We start from the raw sequence: 23692 nt of genomic DNA on the forward strand, positions 1-23692 counted from the left end.
GAAGCATTTCTATATACTGGAATTTAATTATATATATGTATTTAAAGACTATCCATTTAAACTATTTATCAGTTACTCAGAAATTTCAAGTAGAAATATTAATCTGATAGCTCTTCATTGTAAAAGATAGGAACAATAAATATAACATATTGCAATACAATTATTTAAAATGCTTTAATTAAATGATTCAACTATTTTAAAAATAAAGTGTTGTTTTTATATAAAACTCATGTTCCCTTTTGTGATCTTGAAGCTTATGCTTTCTATTTGAGTTATGCTTCCAGTTGAGATGTACCTCAGCTTGAGATGTGGTACAGGCTGCAGTGGAGTGGAGGCAGAGAAAAGAGGCTCCAGAAAGTCTTCATTTTTCAGCACTTCTTAGCGAATGAAGGATTCCTATTTTTGTTCTCCCTTCCAAAGATTTCTGTGTGAAATAACTTGGTCAAACCAACAGTAATGTCAAGGAAACAATTTGCATAATGCACCGTATCTATGTCACAACTATGCTGTAAGGCTTACCTATCTCCACCTCTGTTCCCTGGACAGAGGTTTGCCCTCGACTGTGGGTATCTCATAGCCTGGGTGGAGCTTGTGGGTACACGGCAGCCCATTGCCCCCAGTTCTGCCTCTGGCCCTGTCTCCTCCTCTTGACTGGGCTCCCTGATGGCCTCTTTATCTGTCTCATAACTAGCCATGCCCAAGACTGTGGAGGGAGCCTGTTGCCAGCACCCTGCTCTGCCTGCCATGTTGACATCCTGTGGGACTGGGCCTGCCCATGAGGTGCCCAGGGGGGCCTGTGGTTCTGGTCCCTGAGGGAACAGGCTGCCCATTCTGCAGCTGGGTGGTGAGCCCCTGCCTGCTGCAGCTCTGTGTCATGTAGACCACCCACATTCCTCCTCCTGAGGGCCTGGGCTCTGACCTCCTCATGGCCGACTCCTGCCTAGCCCCAGGCTGCTCAGGGAGCCCCCTCAGTGGACAGTTTGTTGGTTTTTTTTTGTTGTTTTGTTTTTTTTTTTTTTTTTTTGGGGGGGGGGGTGGGCAGGGGACGAACAAACTCAAACATCTCACTGTCAGCCTCAAACAGCAACCCCCTCCCTGCCCCACCCCTTGCCAGGATGCTCCATGTCCACATGCCACTCTCCCTGTCCCTGTAACAGCCCACTGACAACCCACGTGAATAAGTCACTTCAGGGCCATTCCCCTCCGAGCCTGGACCTCCACGTGGTGGGAGAATACAGCTGGCCCAGGAGGGTTCCTGGAAGCACCAACAGGCCTTAACAGCTCTGGCCAGCATTACCCGGAGTCTTCTGCCACCCACTGCCTACAGACCCCAGAGCTCCACCTCAGCTCAGTCCCAGGCCCACAGCATCAGAAATGCCCAAAGAGTGCCTGTGCCCACTTCTACCCCAGCCCTGCCACCTGAAGTCCCTCTAACTTCAGCTGCAGCTCATCTCGTTACTACCAACAGCAGTATTAGCACCCAACTGTTTGTGTACAGTGCCCACTTCCACTATTATGACCACAAGAGTACTATTTCACAATAATTCTGCATTAGGAAGTTGCATTAATATTCTTCAAATGTCTCCAGAGGTATATTATAATGTCTGGGCTTTTCAAAGTACCACAGCTAAGTGAATGGGGAAAACAACATTAGCAGGGTAATCCAGAAGAACAATTATATGATACTTTCTCTATTACTACTTCTGAAAAATTTTCAGGATTTAAGCTAGCTTCGCCTGACTGTCTACTAGGTAGTTCAGTAAGCACTTTAATTTAATAGTACTTTATACACATTTGAATTAGGTAGGAAGAGAATGTACCTTGCAGTTGACAACTGGAATACAGCACCTTGAAACAACAATACTCTAGTATTGAGTTTAGTTAATAATTCACATTTTTTCCACAATTAATTTAGGATACCTTTATCCAAACAACTGAATCTGAGCAATAATTTTCAAAAGTGAGAAAATTGCTGGCATGGAAATTTCTAAGCTTTTGCTGGTTCACCAAAATAACAGGTCACCTGAGTATTCTGTAACACGTTATCTCTGAATTCTTAATGGACATTTTTTGTTAATACTATAATACAACACAATCCACACTGCTACATTCTCCATGGGCCTTAGGGAATATACAAGACTGACGGAAGGTACAAGGATTTTATTTTTATCTTTTTACTGCTCCCTCAGTTGTTTAAGACAGGAGAATGTCAGTCTCTTTCCTCTGGTGAGGGCCTTATCTGCTTTCACAATACAGTGAGTTGTTAATCCTTATTCATATTCATATTGCAGATATGATTGAACAGACTTCATAACTAGATGAAATAAGGTTGGCATTGCTTTTGTGACTTGTACTTTTTTTTTTTTTTACACCATATAGACTAGACTGCTCATGTTTCTACACTATCAACTCAGATCTGTAGTCTACAAATATTCACAGTAAAGCTTTCTAGGTAAGAATCTATTAGGTGAGATTTCATACAATAATTCTCTAGTATTGTTGTGGTATGCTTATTTAACATTTAGAGAAAAGGAAAAAAAAAACTGAAAGTTTAAGATACTAGTCCATAACATTAATTATTTAGCTTTTGCCAGTTTCATAAGAAAAAGGTGAAAAAAGCCATTATGCACAGAGGATCAGTCCCAGTGCTGAAAACATGAGAAGCAGATAGCAAGTATTTAGCAGTGTTTTCTAATATCTTTATGAAGAGAAGTAATCACAGAATCACAGAATCGTCTAGGTTGAAGAGACCTCAAAGATCTAGTCCAACCTCTGCCCTAACACTAACAAGTCCTCCACTAAACCATATCACTAAGGGCTACATCTAAACGTCTTTTAAAGACCTCCAGGGATGGTGACTCAACCACCTCCCTGGGCAGCCCATTCCAATGCCTAACAACCCTTTCAGTAAAGAAGTTCTTCCTAACATCCAACCTAAACCTCCCCTGGCGCAACTTTAGCCCATTCCCCCTCATCCTGTCACCAGGCATGTGGGAGAATAGACCAACCCCCACCTCTCTACAGCCTCCTTTAAGGTACCTATAGAAAGCGATGAGGTCTCCCCTGAGCCTCCTCTTCTCCAGGCTAAACAATCCCAGCTCCCTCAGCCACTCCTCGTAAGACTTGTTCTCCAGACCCCTCACCAGCTTCGTTGCCCTTCTCTGGACTCTCTCGAGCACCTCCATGTCCTTCTTGTAGCGAGGGGCCCAAAGCTGAACACAGTACTCGAGGTGCGGCCTCACCAGAGCCGAGTACAGGGGGACAATCACCTCCCTAGACCTGCTGGCCACACTGCTTCTTATGCAAGCCAGGATGCTGTTGGCCTTCTTGGCCACCTGAGCACACTGCTGGCTCATATTCAGCTGCCTATCAACCAGTATTCCCAGGTCCTTCTCCGCCAAGCAGCTTTCCAGCCACTCATCTCCCAGCCTGTAGCTCTGCTTGGGGTTGTTGCACCCCAGGTGCAGGACCCGGCACTTGGCCTTGTTGAACTTCATGCAGTTGACCTCAGCCCATCGGTCCAGCCTATCCAGATCCTCCTGCAGAGCCTTCCTTCCCTCGAGAAGATCGACACACGCACCTAACTTGGTGTCATCTGCAAACTTACTGAGGGTGCACTCGATCCCCTCATCCAGGTCATCAATAAAGATATTGAAGAGGACCGGCCCCAGTACTGAGCCCTGGGGGACTCCACTAGTAACCGGCCTCCAACTGGATTTGGCTCCATTCACCACAACTCTTTGGGCCCGGCCATCCAGCCAGTTTTTAACCCAACAAAGCATACGCCAGTCCAAGCCACGAGCAGCCAGTTTCTCGAGGAGAATGTTGTGGGAAACGGTGTCAAAAGCCTTACTGAAGTCAAGGTAGATCACATCCACAGCCTTCCCCTCATCCACCAAGCGCGTCACTTGGTCATAGAAGGAGATCAGGTTCGTCAAGCAGGACCTGCCTTTCATAAACCCATGCTGACTGGGCTTGATCGCCTGGTTGCCCTGCAAGTGCCGCGTGATGACACTCAAGATAATCTGCTCCATGAGCTTCCCTGGCACTGAGGTCAAACTAACAGGCCTATAGTTCCCCAGGGCCTACCCTCCGGCCCTTCTTGTAGATGGGCGTCACGTTTGCTAGCCGCCAGTCAACTGGAACCTCCCCTGATAGCCAGGACTGCCAATAAATGATGGAAAGCGGCTTGGCCAGCTCCTCCACCCGTTCGCTCAGTACCCTCGGGTGGATCCCATCCGGCCCCATCGACTTGCATACATCCAAGTGTCGTAGCAGGTCGCCAAACATGTCCTCATGGATAGTGAGGGCCACATCCTGTTCCCCATCCCCTTCCACCAGCTCAGGGTACCAGGTATCCAGAGAACAACTGGTCTTGCCGCTAAAGACTGAGGCAAAGAAAGCATTGAGCACCTCAGCCTTTTCCTCATCTTTTGTAACTAAGTTTCCCCCCGCATCCAGTAAAGGATGGAGATTCTCCTTAGTCCTCCTTTTTGCGTTGATGTATTTGTAAAAACGTTTTTTTGTTATCTTTAACGGCAGTAGCCAGATTGAGCTCCAGATGAGCTTTGGCCTTTCTAATTTTGTCCCTGCACAGCCTCGCAACATCCTTATAGTCCTCCTGAGTGGCCCGCCCTCTTTTCCAAAGATTATAAACCCTCCTTTTTCTCCTAAGCTCGAGCCACAACTCTCTGTTCAGCCAGGCCGGTCTAGTTCTGCATCGGCTCGTCTTTGGACACGTGGGGACAGACCGCTCCTGAGCCGTTAAGATTTCCTTCTTGAGGAGTGCCCAGCCTTCCTGGACTCCTTTGCCCTTCAGAACCACCTCCCAAGGGACTCTGCCAACCAGTGTCCTGAACAGCTCAAAGTCAGCCCTCCGGAAGTCCAAGACAGCGGTTTTACTGGTCCCCTTCCTGACTTCGCCAAGAATAGAGAACTGAACCATTTCGTGGTCACTCTGCCCAAGACAGCTCCCAACCACCACATCTCCCACCAGTCCGTCACTGTTTGTGAACAGAAGGTCTAGGGGGCACCTCCCCTGGTAGGCTCTCTAACCAGCTGCATCAGGAAGCTATCTTCCACGCTCTCCAGAAACCTCCTAGACTGCTTTCTCTGGGCTGTGTTGTGCTTCCAGGATATGTCTGGGAAGTTGAAGTCCCCCACGAGAATAAGCGCTGACAATTTCGCAGCTTCTGCCAGCTGCCTGTAGAACTCCTCATCCGTCTCCTCATCCTGGTTCGGCGGTCTATAACAGACCCCCACCAGGATGCTTGCCTTGTTGGCCTTCCCTCTGATCCTAACCCACAGGGACTCAACCTTATCATTCCCAGCCTCAAGTTCCACAACATCTAAACACTCTCTAATATAAAGAGCCACACCACCACCCCTTCTGTGCTGCCTGTCCCTTCTGAAGAGCCTATAGCCAGACATTGCAGCACTCCAGTCATGAGAGTGGTCCCGTCATGTTTCCGTGATGGCAACCAAGTCATAGCCTTCCCGCTGCACGATGGCTTCCAGCTCGTCCTGTTTGTTGCCCATGCTGCGTGCATTCGTGTAGATGCACTTCTGCTGGGCCATTGCCATCTTCCCCGGCTCTGCCATTGTTCCCCCCGGCACAGCTCCAACAGGCCTTCTTTCAGCCCCATCCCCCTTCTTTCCTAGTTTAAAGCCCTCTCAACGAGCCCTGCCAGCTCCTGGGCTAGGATCCGTTTTCCCCTTAGAGATAGGGACCCGTCTGCGGCCATCAGGCCGGGTGCCGAGTAAAGCGCCCCATGGTCAAAAAACTCAAAATTTCTGTGTTGGCACCAGCCTCTGAGCCACGTGTTAATCAGGTGGGCTTTCCGTGTCCTCTCGGTACCCCTCCCTGCTACTGCAGGGATAGATGAAAACACCACCTGTATTCCCGCTCCAGCCACTAACCGTCCCAGTCCCCTAAAGTCCCGTTTGATAGCCTTCAGGCTTCTCTCATCAATATCATCACTGCCAGCCTGGACTATCAAAAGAGGGTAGTAGTCAGAGGGGCGGACCAGGTTGGGAAGCTTCCTGGCAACATCCCTGACCCTGGCCCCAGGGAGGCAGCAGACTTCCCTATGGGTAGGGTCAGGTCGACAAATAGGGCCCTGTTCCCCTGAGAAGGGAGTCGCCTACTACAATGATACTTGTAATGATACTTGTTAGCACTTGACAGCCAAGTGATCTCACAAAAGAACACCCAAACAGAAAAGCCAGTCTTGACAAACCCTGCAGTTGACTGTGGAAGGACTTTCTCACAAATTACAATTCCCATCAACAGATCAGATGTAAATGATGAATGACAATGGACTGTTTCCATTTGTACTTGAGATCTGCTTTCTCAATCACCTTCTAAGTTTATTTTTTGTCTGCACCGGGTTGCGTTTTTTAATTATTTTTCTCTTCATGTAAGAAAATCTTTGTCTGACAAGGCAGTGGCAAAATTCCCATTAACTTTACTAGAGCCAGGAATTTACCACATACGCAGGAAAACTCAAAATTATTTATTTAAAATGAAGGGACTGCAGCACTCATGTGGCACACTGTACACATTACTATAATGTCCCTTTGAAGTTTAAAAAAAAGTTCAGGGGGAGGAGGGGAGGAGATGATCACATACACCTGGCTTTTATCTTTGCCATAGTTTCTAGATAGATAAATTATGGTAGTTCTCAATATGACAAAGCTATGTGACAGCTAACAAGTAGGTGTCCAATGCTTCTTTCGATATGCCAATATACAGCTGAGAAAAGAAATATGACTGATACCAAATAATATTGCTTAAGCAAAGCTCCACGCCACTAAAGAATAAATGCATTTGGAGATGTATTTCTAATTAATGTCACTAAAATATCCACAGAAATACAAAGAACTACTCAAAATGTGTTTTTAGAAGGCTGATCTCTTTGATAAAGAATCCAGCTGGATTGCTTATCCCCACGTGACAAATTCTCCATACTCTTTGAAACACAAATTTCTGTTTTCTGTGCATAATTCTGGTTTTTAAGATTCAAAGTTAACATTTTTGTAGTTCCTCTACATCACAGTGTTTTGCATTTAGTTCATTTTTCCCTATCAACAATTATGATGTGTTACAGAAAAAATAAAAATAAATAAAACTCTAATTGTGTAATACATTTATTTAGTGAAAACATTGGGACTCCTAAAGTACCCATAGCCTGTCAGGCTTACTCCAAGGTATTTCTAGGGAAGGAGTCTTTTTCAGATACAGAAAGCTGAACAGACTCCATTCCCTGCTGTACCACCGCAAAAGAGAGAGAGAGAAATAGAAATCAAAAAAAATACAAACAGAAGTAGAGGATCAAAGAAATGCTTGTTAAGGCAGTAGGGACCCTAACTGTAACTTGAAAGAACAGATAAACATCAGCCTTCTATAAAATTTAATGTACTGCACTCCAGTCTTGTTTGTTGTTCAATTATCTGATCGTCTTGATAATCCCTGTCAAAATATATATACACCCAAATCCATTGTAAAAGAACACTAAACTGCAAATGGCAGTACTCTTTTGTTTTTCTTCATATCTAGCCATTATAGACTATCCACAGAGAAGTAAGAGACTAGTAAAATTGCCTTGCTTCAAATTAGTTAACATGGCATGCAGTCTTCCTTATCTTTTACATGCTAAAGACTGATTCCATGATCAGAGATACTACGACGCTCTTACTGTACCAAAAACTCTATTACATTCATCTGCACTAGGTACCTCAATCATTAGGAAACATAGTATCATGAGTAACACACCACTTCAAAATCTTATCAATTAACAGTTCAGTCCAATAAACGGAGCACTGGACAGAGTAAGACTAAGTCTATGTTCCTTAATGGTGCCATTGGCAATCAGGGACACCTTCCATAATTCTTTTTATTTCTTATGCCTCATTTTCTTTAAAAAAATATAATTGAATATTTCTATTTTGTAAAATACTTTGAAACCTATTAATACAACATGTTATAGAAAAGGTGTCATTTCTTAACTGAAGAACTGAAGTTTGGGGGTTTTTTTGTTTGTTTTTGTTTTGTTGTTGTTTGTTTTTTAACTTTAAGACACAGTTGAATACTCTCTGGCAGTCTGCATACTGTTTTAACTTGCATGTATTACAATGGAAAGCTAAGAACCCAAAATAATAGCAATTTACTCTCATATTTCCATGGTTAAGAAGTAAATATCTGAATATGGCTTTGCTCTAAGTGACTAGAAACTTCAGAAATCTGATCACTTTATGTTTTTATTTGTTTTTGTTTTTTTTTTAACTTAAAGGTAAAGTATTTTTTCCTTCAACTCCAAGATTATGAGATTTGAAAATCAATTCATTTTTCCCCTGACTTATCTATTTCACCAGCATTAATTTTGCCAGCTAAATTCTGCTCAACTAAAACTAAACAATTCAAAAAAAGGGACTGGGAAAGTACAACAGTGAGATTTGGTCCCCAAGATCTTCTATTGAAGTCTATCCCATGAAAGCTCCTCAAAATAAACGTGCTTTTACAATAAGCAATTTAAAGAAATCTTTCTAAGGCACCAAAGTTCTAGACAAAATTATGTAAAGAAGCACCTTCACCTCCCTTCATGTTCCAGTATGTAACACTAGGTAGTCTGTAAGTAATATTGTAGAAGGTTATTATAGAACACTTTTCATGAGAAATTAGTGGTATAAATCTGGCATATTAGCAACCAACCAGAACAATTCTGCTTAGGCTCACCTCAAATAGAACTCCGTCACTGACCAGATGTATTAGTAACAGACTTGCATGCTATTCAAAATGATCTATAGAGAGTGACAAACAGAAGCAATAGCTAGCACAGGTTACTAACAAGTAGATGGAAGAACAAATTATGAAACTAGCTGAGAGCTCAGTTTGATGCAGACCACAAGGAAGGTTTTGAAAACCTTTTTTACTTTTTTTCATCCAGACTATCAAATTTTTGATTAAAAAGTGTTCTAGCCTATTGATAAGCTACAAATATAACAAACTATCTAGAGATATTATTCTTTCATTTGGGAAAAATGAAAGTTTCAGGTAACATTTTAAGCAATGCCTAAATTGGAAAATCTACACTCATACATATTTTCATCATGCTGCTTTTATATCACAGGGTTAAACTCTCCTATATTCATCTTATATTGAAGACAGCTATACAAATAGGGTCAGTCATTTTATTGCAATTTCACTTAGAAGAATTTCAATCTAAATCATTGTTTTTGTCATTGATTATAATTTATGTAATATAGGGTGTTTAAATACATAAGTTAGTAAAATATTAGACAAGCTATAAGTTAATGTTGAAGTTAAAAATGAACTATACATGAATTGCTATATTGGACAGTCATGTGCTGAAATACTAACATCTATTATAATGAGGTTATTGATGTAGAGTTGACATATGACTTGATTTGCAGATGCCCTACTGACTAACCTTTTGCAACTATATCTCAGTGTAAACCTGTGGTAATTATTGCTGGGAAGGGAGAGTTGATTTAACTGAAATGTTTCTTTTGAAGCATGTTGAATGTGATTGCCCCCTGGGGACTACAGGAGTCCCACATGTGTGAGTTATTACACAAACTTGGGGTGGGCAGAATTACATTAAATTTTTCCTGTTTCCTATTGTTGCAAGTTTGTTTTGTCCAATAGGATCTTTTTCTTTCAGTGCCTCTTCACATATGCCCTCTCCAAATAACAAATGATTTATTAAAGCACATAGTAGCAATAAGTGTTGTTTAATCTAAACATGAAAAGCTTGTCAATAATTGCAGTTTACAGGTTTCTAAATATACTAGAACATACAGATATAAGTTTGTTTGCAAATCAAGATGTCCAGGTTCTATTCTTGGGTACTGAATTCATTGAATTAATGTTACTTAGACAACACTGAAGAATGTGTTTCTGACTTAACTGTAAAAACTAAGATCAGAAAGTCAGTATTCAGACCTCCTGATATGGGATGCTCTAGAATTCTCCATAATGTTGGAAATGTTGCATTAATAAATGTACATAGTGTACATATACTGTGTACTTGGTTAAAATTCACAAGTAATAAACAGGTAGTTCTAAAAACAAAGTTAATGTTATTTGCACATGTACTTATAATACAATACTCTAGACAAAAGGAAGGACTTGATAAGTACATACAACAGTGCTGATAATGTTTTACCTACTGAACCTTTTTTATATTATAGGTGGTTAAAAGAATGTAGCACAGAACACAGTCACTTCTGCCAGCCTACCAATTATGACAAAGAAAAAAATATTTGAGAGACTGTGAGTCTTGTAAAAATTGATCTTCACATGATATTTTCACTGATTGTCTATAGGAACATTTTATAACAAGAACAGTTTTGGCTTCTGGGGATTACACTTCACAACGAAACCAAATGTCAAAGTAAATCCCCAAAGAAAAAACACTTCTGGTATTGATCCTCAGACCTACCAATCAACCTTCCTGTCCTCTGTAGACTCTCAAATACTTTTCTTCATCTGAAACCTTTTAGATATTTTTTTTTTCCGAACATAATCTTAAACTACTGGCTGAAGTTCAACAGACATTTCAGCAACACATATGGAATTTATCCACAACTTACGGAACTTCCACAGGCCAAGGAAAGAGAATTCCTGAATGTCCATCCACATTTAAAATCTGAACTTATATTTATATTGCTAGAAATCTAAATATAAGTACACTAGCTGTGTCTTCAATACTCTTATGTCTGTTTGAATTGATCAGTCTGATTTTTGTAAGTTTGCACTTCTAGTCAAGTAATTGTTTGTTTTTGTGTTTTTGTTTTGTTTTGTTTCTTTTTAATATATTGCACTATATCATCATCACGGGCTTATTTGTTTTTACTATTACCCCCTACCTCAAAGATTTTTTACAGATTGGTTATCAATGCATTACAGAAAAAAATAGTTTTGTTACATCCTACTTTTTCAGAACTTCAATTAAAAATTTATGTTGTGCTACATGAAAATGACTGCTTTAAAAGGCATTGCAAGTCCTGACTTTTCCCAGATATTCACCAGGAAAAAAAAAAATAAATTCCCTGATCTGTGTGAAATTTATGTTATACATTTTTCTGAAGGCTGAACATTTTTGAGGTTTTACTTATTAGCTACACTCTCTGTCTTAGCAAAATCCAGCTATAACTAGAGAAGCAGAGAAATACCAAAGGAACTACCCACGAATGTATCATTAATACACATAATTGTCATCTACTGTACAAGATTATCTCCGTTTGCTAGTACATAACTCCTGCTTCATAAGGATAAAGCTATTTGATATGTATATGACACTGATTTTCTTACAAATTGACCAAGCTTCAATTTAATCACTCAAAAAGAAGAAACTTTCCAGTCCTCAAGGAACATAAAATTTGAAAACAGAGACAAACAAGAACATATTTTGGTTTTCAAGCAATAAATAGAAAAGAATTCTGTTGATGTGCTACAGAAAATTAACATAAAACACTGCCTCTATATTTCTTCATATGTTAGTTCACTAATGTAACAGACTACATATGGAGAGTTAGCCAAAAATACCAAGGGTTGTGCATACTTGCACTTAGAACTGACTCACTTGTTCAAAAAGTATTTGCAACGGCTTGAACAAATGTATCCAGTCCAAAAAAAAATTAATAATAAAAAAAATTATCTGATGGGCAGGCATTTTAGCAAGAGGCAAGACCTTTACAACCTTCACATAAGTCTACAACCCTATATCATATCTCATCATCAGGGATATGTTGTTCAGAACACAGAGAAAAGAAAATCAAGAGCAATCACCTATTTCCCATTATGCCTGGCTCACAGCTGAACGAGAAGTAGGGAACAACTGTACTCAGAGCTAGTACACCCACATGCACACTGTAGAGATCAGAAAAGAATGGTGTAAAAGGCAAAATCCCAGTCTTATCTCCATCTTCCCCCACCATAACAAGCAGCCTTCTTGAGACAGAAACATACAGAGCCCTCTAAACACACAGAATTTCTAAAACCTTACAGAGAGGGATAAGCCCAACTTCAGATACATGCTTAAACTAGAATTCACTTCTAATTCAATAGCTCATCACTTTAACCTCTTAAAAGGTTGGGCCTTCTCACTACGTATGTATTCCGGCACTAATAGATACAAAGCTGTGTGTTTATGCAATGAATTCTCTCCTGCCTTATGTCAGCTATGTACACTAATGCCTGTCTGCATAACAGTCACAACTGTTTCCTCTGTCTCTAAACTGATTACACTGCTCTGTTCATTTTTATTTGCAAGGCTTCATCTCATTTCCTAGCTTCCTCTTTTTATTAATATTAGAGTTCAGAAGTCTTTGAGACAATGCAGTAGGAAATACACTGCATTAAGAGAAAAATCATAACAAATGAATGTCAGGTATACCACTTGTTTAGGCCATGCTTTTATTTTAAGAGACACAGACATAGCATATGGCAGTGTGCAAGGTCTTAGGTATATTTTGCATTTCTAGAACTATTATGGAGATTAAAATTGTATGCTGAAGAATAGAGTGAAAAATAGACAAATCCAAGCTTAAGAATTCACACTGAATACATGTGAAATCTCTTGGGAGTTATTTTTTATAAAATACGATAGATATTGACATGGCAAGAATCAGACAGCAATAATACCACCTACCCAGTCTTCCTGTCTCTTTTGATAAAATTTTCTCCTAATTGTGCTTTATATATCATCTAAGATTAAATTTCTGCCCTACTGAAGAGCTACAATTGCCTCAGGATGTCCAGCAGCAAACCAAGGCACAAGCGCTGGACTCAGTTTATAAGAGCTAGATGTTTGCTCCTTGAAAATGTACATGTACACACCCTGTTTCACAGTACTTTGGGATCAGAGCATTGATAAAGCTGCCTGTATATATTTGAAATCAATGAGAACTACACATTCTTACTCAAAAATATTTTTTTTTTAGTGAAAAAGCTCTTTCCAGCACGTAGAATGCTGTCCAGAGAAAATCCAAGTTATCTGAAAGAAGATTTTGACAAATAATCCAAGTGTTTAAAACATTAGGAGAATCAAAGATTTCTAACAGATAAACCAGAGAAAAGGTAAGAACAACTAGAAGCTCTGTAGAACAGAGCAGAGTAGAGTATTAAACTTTTTAGCTTTCTTTTCAGACTTATTCCTGCACCTCCCTTGTGACATGTATGCATGGGAGAGTTTGCATAAAGTTTCCATATAGGAGTGTTTCTGTACTTAGTATAGATATAATTCCATGACATTCAATTCACTTATTAGATCAATACATTTATAAAAAGTATAATCAGACAGAAGTATCCATTTAGTTTGCCTTGACGTTTTTGTTACTTTATTTGCTATTACAGCAAGTTTGAAAATCATAATCAAACCCAAACCTTCTCAAGTTATCAATGTTATCCGAATGTTTTCTTTCACAATTCTATTGATTTAACAGTGTTACTGGAATGAACTTTTTCCGTACAAGAATCAGGAAAAAGATATCTCAGGAAGCAACTATGACTCACATCTCTAACATTTCAGGGTCCTGCGAGGAGGTCTGTTTGAGGAGTTGTACACAGCATTATGACATTACCCCTATGTTTCTTAGCTCTGCATTTCTCAAAAAAAAAAAATTCATTTTAAGACACACAAAAAAGAGAAAATTAAGGCATGTTAGATACACCATTCTCAAAAAGCTTCATGATAAAGTGTTCAAGAACCAGCTCTCCTGCGGTGGTGCTTTACGTAATATATGACCATCATGTCTGGCAAGATATGCACAGGTCTGCCCTTGATTTGTGGAAGGAAAAAGCAGAAAACCTCACAACTATTCTTCATTCCCAAGAATTAATCTCAAGTCTGGCTTCCTGATGTTTTCAATTTTCGAGTGATTCAAATAACTCCCTCAAAACCACACCTTAAACATCACTCACAATTATAGCTGATAGCTGAGGGAGAGCAAAGTGTTTTCCCTCCCCAGACATGCCAGGGCACTCTCCATCACTGCCGCAGCTCTGGAGTGCTCTGAGATGTGGCCATCAGAGGCAAACTTGTCCTACAAGGGTTGATGCTAGGATATGAACAAGCTTTGAAAGGCTTTTATCTGAAAAGAGAGTGTAAAGTGTTACAAATATGCACAATGCTACAAGCCTCAGGAACTGCTATACACTAAATGAAGCTTCAAAGAAGACAGAGACTTCCTAACTTCCTGAAACCTACCAGAAAGCAAGGGGACAGCTGAATGGGTAAAGCTTCAGCCCCTGCTTAAGCTGTGCAAAATGGATGGCACTTCAACTGAAGTATTCAGTTTGGCCCAAATGTCTCCCTGAATGGCACACAAACAATTATAGCAGATTTCCTATTACATCTCTTCCAGTACTTCTGCAAAAGGGATTGTGACTTGGCTGAGTAAATGCAATTTGTCTAGTTTAATTGCTCTTCAGCACTCAGCTGAGTTTATCACAGTTAACCAGCAAGGAATACAATTATTCCATCTGGCCAGAGAATTTTAGTATATACATTAGCAGCTCAATACATCATTCACAGATGTAACAAGTACACTACAGACATGAGGACTGTGTGTTATACATTCTTATAAAAACTGGTAGAAGGTGTTTTGTTTTTTTTTTTCTAATGAAGCAGTAATGAGAAAACGTGGACAGAACCTAATGGTTTACTAAGCAATAATTCAGTATTAGAATACCAATACCAATTAATTAGAATACCAACTAATTTTATTTTTGATTAGCAGATGGATAGTACTCCTAGAAACCAGTTTGTTTTTCAAAGTATATATCTCATTTCATGTGTCTCCCCACAAATCTTGCTTCATTTAAATTCTTAGGTCATGTTACAACTTATTTTAATTATTAACTCTACATATTATTTATAAACTGAAGTTTAATATCAATTGCTATCAAGTATTCTGCTCTGTCAAGTTATTTATTTAGTCAACTCTTATATCCTGATTTGAATTCTGTGTATGTTCACATCACTAGAATAATTTCAGTTTATAGTTTGCCGCCTGAGGAAAGTACTGTATCCTTGGTAAGAAAGAAACACATTTACCTATCACGTACTGCATTATCACATACTGCATTATATGCATCCTTTTGAACACAGGCCTAAAAAGTTCTAACCTAGAACATTCACAGACAAATCTTCATACTCAGACCTGCAGAAAGCAGATGTGTTCCATCCCTGTAACCAGGTGTTCGTATCTAAATGTTACAGGAGTAAATGTTTATCTTATGCCAAATACACTAAATAGCTTTATTGTGACCAGATATAAAAGCCTCAAATCAAAATTAACCTGAAATGACAAGCTATACAGGCCAATTAAAATCAAAAATGCATCCACCAGTGGTTTTGGTCAAACTTTTTAAAGGGAGAAACTTGCACTTTAAGATATATTATACTTAAGTATTTTAAGAGATACTCCTTAAGCAACTTCAAAGAGGTTTGCTGTGTTTTTGTTTGTTTTTTTTTTTTTTTTAGTAACTCCTATGAAAAAGTTTTTTTGTCAACCAAGGCTAATTGTCTGGAGCTTTAAAGCTTGTGGTTTGTTTGTTTTTAACCAGTGAGCCACCTACTTATGAGTTTTGCACAAAAACTGAATTTGATGCTCTCACCTAATATTTGTAACCACCTTACGCATAAGAAAACAAAATAAATAAACTACACCAGCGAGAAACTTTAAATCAAAATACTCTTCTATGAGCAGAATAAATTCACATCAGAGTCATGTTACTTACACTACTCAATGTCAAAATATTTGATTTACTTGCAAGATTCACTATGGCATTTATGAAGAAATTAAAACTCCCCAAATTTTGCAATGAAGGAAACCTCAAAGTCCCAATATGTGATGCAGGGACATGCTTCCCTTAGAGTTAGAAGTATGATGAGATTTTACTGGCATAATTAATTTTGTGATTCATTTCCTAACGCCCTCAGGAACTGCTAAAGTAAATAACAACTTTATCTCACAAGAAGAACATCAGAAAAGCCCAATACTACCACTACTTCATCTTCCATAACCTTATGAAAGAAGCAAACAAGAACACTTTGTCAAGCCCGTTTTGGAAAGGGTCCCTTGAAGCAGTGAAATGGTGTGTCTCCTATACCTGCTAGACCAAATCAACCCTGTATCTTAATTTGCTGTGGAAGGAAAAAAAAAAAAGAAAAGCTGCCAGGTGTTCATCAAGTTTGTCTGTTTTTCTCCAACCCTCCCCATTCACCTCATTTCCTTGTGGATTTACTCGAACATCATAGTGCTGTAGAGTCAAATTTCTATTTGCAGCTCTAGGTATTTTATGGCTTAATTTGTAAAGGCAAACAAGCCATTCTCATTCAGGTGAATTTGCCTCCACCATGAGCCATGCAGTGACAGCCAGCCTAATTCACTAAAGAAGCAAGCTGACAGAGAACGTACAAACATGTTCCCCTGCCACGAACACAATGGTTACCGTTAAGGAAGGCAGGAGAAGTAATAAGCCAAGGAAATATGGGAATGTTTTAGACATGGGAAATATAATAACCAGTTACAGCAGCAAAGTGTTGAGAGCGCCAGTTTTACTTATGCCAGGAAAGGCAGGACTGGCTGTTCCAGCATGCCAGCAGTGCAAACAACCAACACTCACTTCCCCATGTTCCTTCTCAGAGCTACTGGAGGGAAGGGAATGCAATAGGGAATGCAATATTGCAGGGAATGCAATAGGCAGAAACAGCTGGGATCTTCTCCTTTTCACTTTTCCATAAGCTTAGCAAGTGTAGGATGGGCCACAACACATACATACTTATATTACTGAAAGCAGTTCGTTTAAGTATACAACATTAAAATATTAACTTTTTAAGGCATAGTAACAGAGAAATGAGAATTCTTAGTTAACTGGTTTTCATGAACTGTTCTTAGTAGGCAAATGCTTTATAGCTAGTGAATGGCACAGAGGACCTATACACCAGACAAGCTTTTCTTTCTAAATTTAGGCTGTTCAGCTATGCTGCTTCCATTTGGTAGACCTGTTCCCATTACATGACTTCAAAGTTCCAACTTTAGCAGTTACATCTAAGACTCTAGGAATGACTTCTGTCCTCTAGTGATCACACTGCTCTGACCGATTTCCAAAATATGAATAAATAAATCTATAAGATATCCTTTTTACTGATTCGCATTAACTACAAGTAGCTGCTCAACACTGAAATTTATTTTTTTGATATATCACATTATCAAACCAAATACTTCACAAGGTGTTACTACTATATCATGTACAGTAGAATGCATGATGATAATGTAAGCCTAAGATTATAAACTACGCAAAACATTACACAGATGCATAAATAACATATATTTGCTGAACTTGATTCTGATGCAGCTTCACCAACACAAGCCTGAAGAGAGGTGTAGTGTTAATTTCTCCATTTTGCATACAGGAATGCATAAGAAATACAGTACTGTATGAAGCAAGTGAGAGTCAAACTCCATCTATCAGAAATTTTCCAGAAACCCATTATATTAACCAGATCAAACCAAAAATGACATATTGCACTGTAAATTAGACTTACCTATAAACACAGGGTACAGAGACATCGGTGTTGTTGACAGAACTCAGTACTTCTCTTCATAGTTTTTCACGGTCAGCTCTCAGAGAACAGTTTTTAAGTCAAGCATCAAACTTGTGTTGTGGTCTTTAACACAAATTCCCTAGAATTCCCTAGTAAGCAATGCATCATTTAACCAGATCAGCTAGTTATCTTTCAAATCTCTACACCTGAACTCTAATAATTTACTGTAGAAATTCTCCTAGAACAAGGTTCAAAGCCTACCTTGGAAAAAGAAGAGATATTGGAAAACTTTTATATATATATATATATATATATATATATAAAACATTTAGAAAAAAAAAGTTCCTGTTGTAGTAATGTAATAATGATAAGAGATCTGTCAGATGAGACACTGATAGCTCTCTCCAGTGCTTCTCTATGTTTCACAGAGACTGAGTGATCCTTATGGGTCCCTTCCAACTCAGGATATTCTACGATTCTATCATTCATTTAAGTACATAAAATAAAACTAATCTTTGGTGAAGATTCTAAATTCATCATTACCCTGTCTGACAATCTATACTCACCCTTTTACCCAACTACATATGCATATATAGAGAGCTAATAAGATCAAATCACACTTGTTAAATGATCAGAGTATGCAACTAGATGATGATATCTCTGCTGATAGAGAAATGCAGACATTGGAATTTAACATGAATAGCTACATCTAGAAACACAGAACAGGAAGGAGCTCATGCGTCTCAAACATTTTTGCCTTCCAACTCCACACTGCAAAACATGGCAGAATTTCTGTTATACGGTTTAATGCTCTCGAAAATAATAAGCTGTATTTTACAGACCTAATCACCTGGGTATGTAAATGTTCAACCCATTAAAAAAAAAAAAGTGTAGTGTTTGATACACAAACTATCTGAACACTCATAACCACACTATATAAGCTCATTATGCTGTATGGATATAAAACTGTGAATAGCACAGAAACAAAATACAGAAAGAATATATCCTTCTATTTTCTGACTGTCCTCAAAACAAGCTAGAATTACTTACTTTCCTGCTTATAAACTAAGGAAAAAAAAAAAAAGACCTTGTGAAAAGAAGGTTTCAAATTCTATTCTGTTTTTTTCCTCGCCCTAAAAACTAAATATTTCATAGGTGCAACTGAAGTCATTAGAGCATCCTCTGGTAGGATAGGAGAAACCCATCTCTTTGCAGAAAGATAATTGTTACACATCCATGAAGAAACAGAAGCATGCTTCCTTTGATGATTCTAAAACACAATTAAAAAATAGTAATGATTAAAAGATTAAAAACTCACTTGTAAATGTTGAGAGTTGTCTGTCATATTGTCCTCTCGTCTACGAACTTCTTCCAGCAGCTGTGCATTCTTTTTTTTCTCCATTTGTTGATTGTGCTTCAGATTAGCAACCTTCTTGTTTTGGTCCTTCATATGTCTAAGAATCATATGCACATACGCATTAACATTAATGACTGCAATGACATCTTTTTCTCTATAAATCTGCCTATGACTGTGACATAGGACATTGATTCGCCACCTTATACAAGTAGTCCTAGTATCAGATTTAAACAATTAAACTTTACCTTTTTTCCAACTAGCATAATAAAACAGCTTTTATGCCATCAGATTATACAAGGGTAAACCAATTATTCTGTCTTAAAAGATTTTTCCTTTTTAATTTTTAATTATCTGCTCACAAATACTTATCAATGTCCTGATCGCTATGCAGAAAAACTGCTGTAACAGGAGATTATCCAACAATTCTTTTTCTTTTCAACTTTTTTTAAAACAAGTACATTTGTAAGTAAATTCTAACGAAAATGAAACAATCTTTCCCACCATTATATATTTTCTGTTGTTGAGACTGTCCTTGAGTAAAAAATATTTATTTACAATTTAATTATATTTTACCGTGGAACTGTATTAAGTTACTAGAAGCTTTTCTGATATATAGCGAATATCTTTTTAAGAAAGGAGGAAAGCTAATTTTCCCTGGCAGGAACTGAAAAAAAAAATCCTTGCGGTAATGCTTTTTACCTGCTTGGATTCTTAGATATTATTTTCTCGACTTTCTTTGACTTTGAGGAATTTGCTCCCTTTTATCTATATAAAAATAAAGTCATGTGCAAATTCCTAATGAGATCTACTCACTAATCCTATTTTGGCAAATGAAGAGGATATTATTCAATGGCTAGAAGGATCGGGAAAAACATCTCTGTTGCCTCCACATTAGAGCTTTCAGGGAAAGACAAAGTTATAGAATACATTTCTTCCAATGATTTCACTAAACTCAAGAAACTAGGTCATTTTATACATTACAGTCATACAGCCATACATACAGTCATACAGTCATACACACAGCGTTAACAGTCACATACCAGAGCACAGAATACTATCAGTTCTCCCCATTTACATACAAAACTATATTTTTTATTACTTTTTTTACTTGTGGCATCTTAAACTACACAATGTAACAAAAGTCATAGAAACACTTATACATGCCTAAAGATATTATATAAAATTTGATTGCCTATCAGAAAACTTCAAATAGAGAATGTAGTGGTACAGAAATGTAGCTTTTCACTGAGACCTCCAGAATGGAAGGCAATGGTTTAACAGACCATGAATTAAAAACACACAATTAAAGACAACAAAATCACAAAATAAGGAACAGAATGTAAGAAGGCATTCAGAATATAAAGCTATAAATACACTCTTCAATTTCCCAACTCTTTCCTTCTTTGAAAGTTTCAGCTCTAATCAAGGGGAAAAAATCACTTTGTTATTTTTTGAGTATGATGCAGATATTAAATAAACTACAAAATTATTTTTATTTGATCTTAAATTCATCAAAAAATTGACTACAAATTTAGTTCACCCTCCTGTAACTATTCACCTGTTGGAAAATGTAAAATATGCACAGAAAACAGATCAACACAGGCTGGATGACACTGATTAATTCTATTTTTTTCATTAAAAGAATCTACAGAAAGCTCACAGATCATTTTTAAAAGAGACAAGTATGAATTCCTCTATTTGAAAAACAGATTTATACTATAGCTGTGTTAGAGTGTTTGCATCAGTCTCTTAAGACACACAAAGAAAATTAGCACAATAGTTTTTCTATGCTGCAAACTATACACCTAAGACTCTCCCATTTAGACATATCTTTAGGAAAATGACAAGGCTCCTAAGGAAACAATACCTTTTCCCAGCTAGCAGAGACCATCAGTACAGCTTACAACAGTCTCTTTCTAGACCTCTGGCATCATGTTTAAATCCCCAAATCAAGTTCACTTGAGAACAAAATATACACTACACGATGGTCAGAAGAAATCTAAGACAGACCTATCCCAGTAGGCCCACAAGGATAGCATAAATCACCAGTATGTTTTCACAGCATTTTAAGAAAGGTTAATTTCCTGAAAAACACAACACTCCCAACACAGCAAACCAATGATAAGCAAGCAACATGACAGTGCTAAAAACAGCAGGGATATTTCTGTTTGAGTTACACTGACAGATTAAAAAAAACAACTACCAGAAATTGCATGGTTCAGTTTCAACTTGTTTTTATGATTTAAGGAATATAATGGGTTTAGATACCAAATTGTGTGTTATTCACTACAGTTCCTTAAGAATTTTAGTGTGATGCCCTTCTGCTTTGTAACTATTCAAATAAGCATTTTGGATGCACTGTGCAAGTCCAAGTAAAAATGAATTCTCTTTCATGGGTCCATGTAGCATAATTGTAGGAACAGACCTAACCTGCATAAAAATAAAGTGAATATAAGAAAAAATGTCTTTTTCAGAACTTTATATATACACGTGGCATTTGGTGGAAATTTTTGCTGTGTAATATGACTTTATGCTGTTAGAATATAGACTGATTTCCAAAGTAATGCTGAATAAATTATAATTTATATTTAATCTCCATAAGAAGTTGAATTGTATGCCTATGCTAACTGCTTCTTTCACCACCTTTCCCCCTCAAAACTTCCCATTTTGGCTTGTGTTTAACGTCACACCAAAACGTAGAACATGGTGAAGCTGCAAAGAAAAACATCTGGTGCCTGTGATACGCAAAATCCTGCGGAGAAGGAAATAAAAGAAAGCTGTGTCATAATCTCTCTTTCTTCCACAACTGACTAGATGCCCATGGAAACTAAAGAAAATGCTACAGTTAAAAAGCCTAGCTGAGCAATTCTCTCTTAGGCCTGCATTAAATGTACAGGAGGAGTTCAACACAGGGAATAAATACAAAACATTCCCTCTGTATTTTAACTATGCTTTGCCTTTAGACGCCACGGGGGCCTGTGGGACTGGTCTGTGGAAGTGGGAGGCCAAGAGGAGCATAGAGCATGGGGCACAGGAAATTTCCCTTCCATCTTTCTTACCTCATTAGGATTTTTTTATTTTTTTTAAATATGAATTCATGTTTGGGTCTTTCTCAAACATAGTAACTGCTTCAGTAGGTACTCATTCAACTCTTACATCCTTCTTTCTTTGTTGTTTGACAGCACTTCATTGTTGTCACACAACAATTATTTCCAGGATGGTCCTTCTTGGTGGATGAGAAACTCAATGGCAAGAAAATGTACTCAGGTCATACAATCATTGAATGGTTTGAGTTAGAAGGAACCTTAAAGCTCATCTAGTTACAATACCCCTGCCATGGGCAGGGACACCTTCCACAAGAGCAGGTTGCTCAAAGCTCCATCCAGCCTGGCCTTAAACACTTCCCAGGGATGGGGCATCCCAACCCACATGTTCTCCTTTATGGGATGTAGAGAAATGACTTTAGGGTAATCATGAGTTTAAACACGGATTCTTTTTTAATATAATATTTGGGAACTAGTCATTATAGAAACACATAAATAAAATTACTAAGACCAACTGCCCATTCTAACTCTATCAAAAGACATTTTTGTTGGCTTTTAATAGAATCTACATACATTGACACGCATCAGTGCAAGTAAAAATACACACAAATAAATGGCCACTGAATCTAGTTTGCTGGAACTGGAAGTTATGCTACTGCCACTTTCATGTTAGAACTGATCAAAGTATTCCTTCAGATTCCAGGTCCTACATGATACACACTATCTGTCAGCCTTGACAACAAAATTCTAGTAGAAAAGGGGAGATTTCACTCTTTCAGCTTCTAACGTAATTAGTATAAACTAAAATATATACATCTCTGGCCATTATAAAAATTTTCAGGAAATAGTTTAAGTTCACTAGATTGCAGTATTTTTTTTTGCAGTATTTTCCGTGTCCTCTTTTTGTCCCCCCCCCCCCCCCCCTTTTTTTTTTCCCCTTCAGGAGAGTTCTGAAGAATCAAAACAGCATATCACTTAGTTCTTGCTAGTGTGAATATCACTAATAGTAATGACAACATTTAAACATGTTTTTTCTGTCTCTTGTAGGATAAGATACAAAATGATCTCACAGGTCAGACTATAGTGCACATAATTGCTTTAGTACAGGTTTTAAAAACAAATACTAACATTTAGTTTCCACATGTATTCAAGTATCTTTTAGATTTCATTTTACAGTAGTGCATAACTGTTGTCTACACTCCAATGCTTTCATCATGATTATAGAAAGTCACGCTATTTCATTAAATTACCATCTTAAATTAGCCACCTGAGTACCCTGGCCAAGAAGTATGTAATGTCAGCCAAAACCAAAGTGTTACATGCTTAGTGTAGCTTTCACTATATTTCATAAAGATTTTTTTTTCCAAAGCATCCAAAAAATGCAGATGTGAAATATTCCTAAGATATTCTGATATTTCTGATATTCTCATGGAATGCAAATGCATTTGCCACTACCAATCTATAAGCCTGAATAAACAAGGCTGGGTTAGACTCTAGCAAACCATAAAGATCACAAGAAACATCAAGGGAGGTACTGACAGACACATTCCTGGCACAAATATGCAAAGACACTGCTTATTCACTTACACCCCATAGATGGATTTCTCTGGGGAAAATAGGTTCCAGCATAATTAGAAAACTTATATGCATTACAGGCTGAAGTTTTGATATGACAAAGAAAATAAAACATGCCTCAAATAATCAGCATTTTTCTT

The 23692-nt window shown here is 38.2% G+C and overlaps 1 protein-coding gene across 31 annotated transcripts in view; it reads right to left on the minus strand.

The window, feature by feature from the left end:
• The window catches only part of ERC2 (ELKS/RAB6-interacting/CAST family member 2), a 522744-nt gene that overhangs the window by 260586 nt on the left and 238466 nt on the right, over positions 1 to 23692 (minus strand). For all 31 annotated transcript variants that reach the window (XR_013955471.1, XR_013955472.1, XR_013955473.1 and 28 more), the window contains one exon: positions 18895 to 19030. Coding sequence is in view for 25 of the 31 variants with exons in the window: in XM_080605891.1 (XP_080462017.1) it covers positions 18895 to 19030 (136 nt within the window). In the remaining 6 variants the exon portion in view is untranslated. The remainder of the gene's footprint in view (positions 1 to 18894; positions 19031 to 23692) is intronic.

Source organism: Anser brachyrhynchus, assembly GCF_964034855.1.
Source record: "Anser brachyrhynchus genome assembly, chromosome: 10".
NCBI lineage: Eukaryota > Metazoa > Chordata > Aves > Anseriformes > Anatidae > Anser > Anser brachyrhynchus.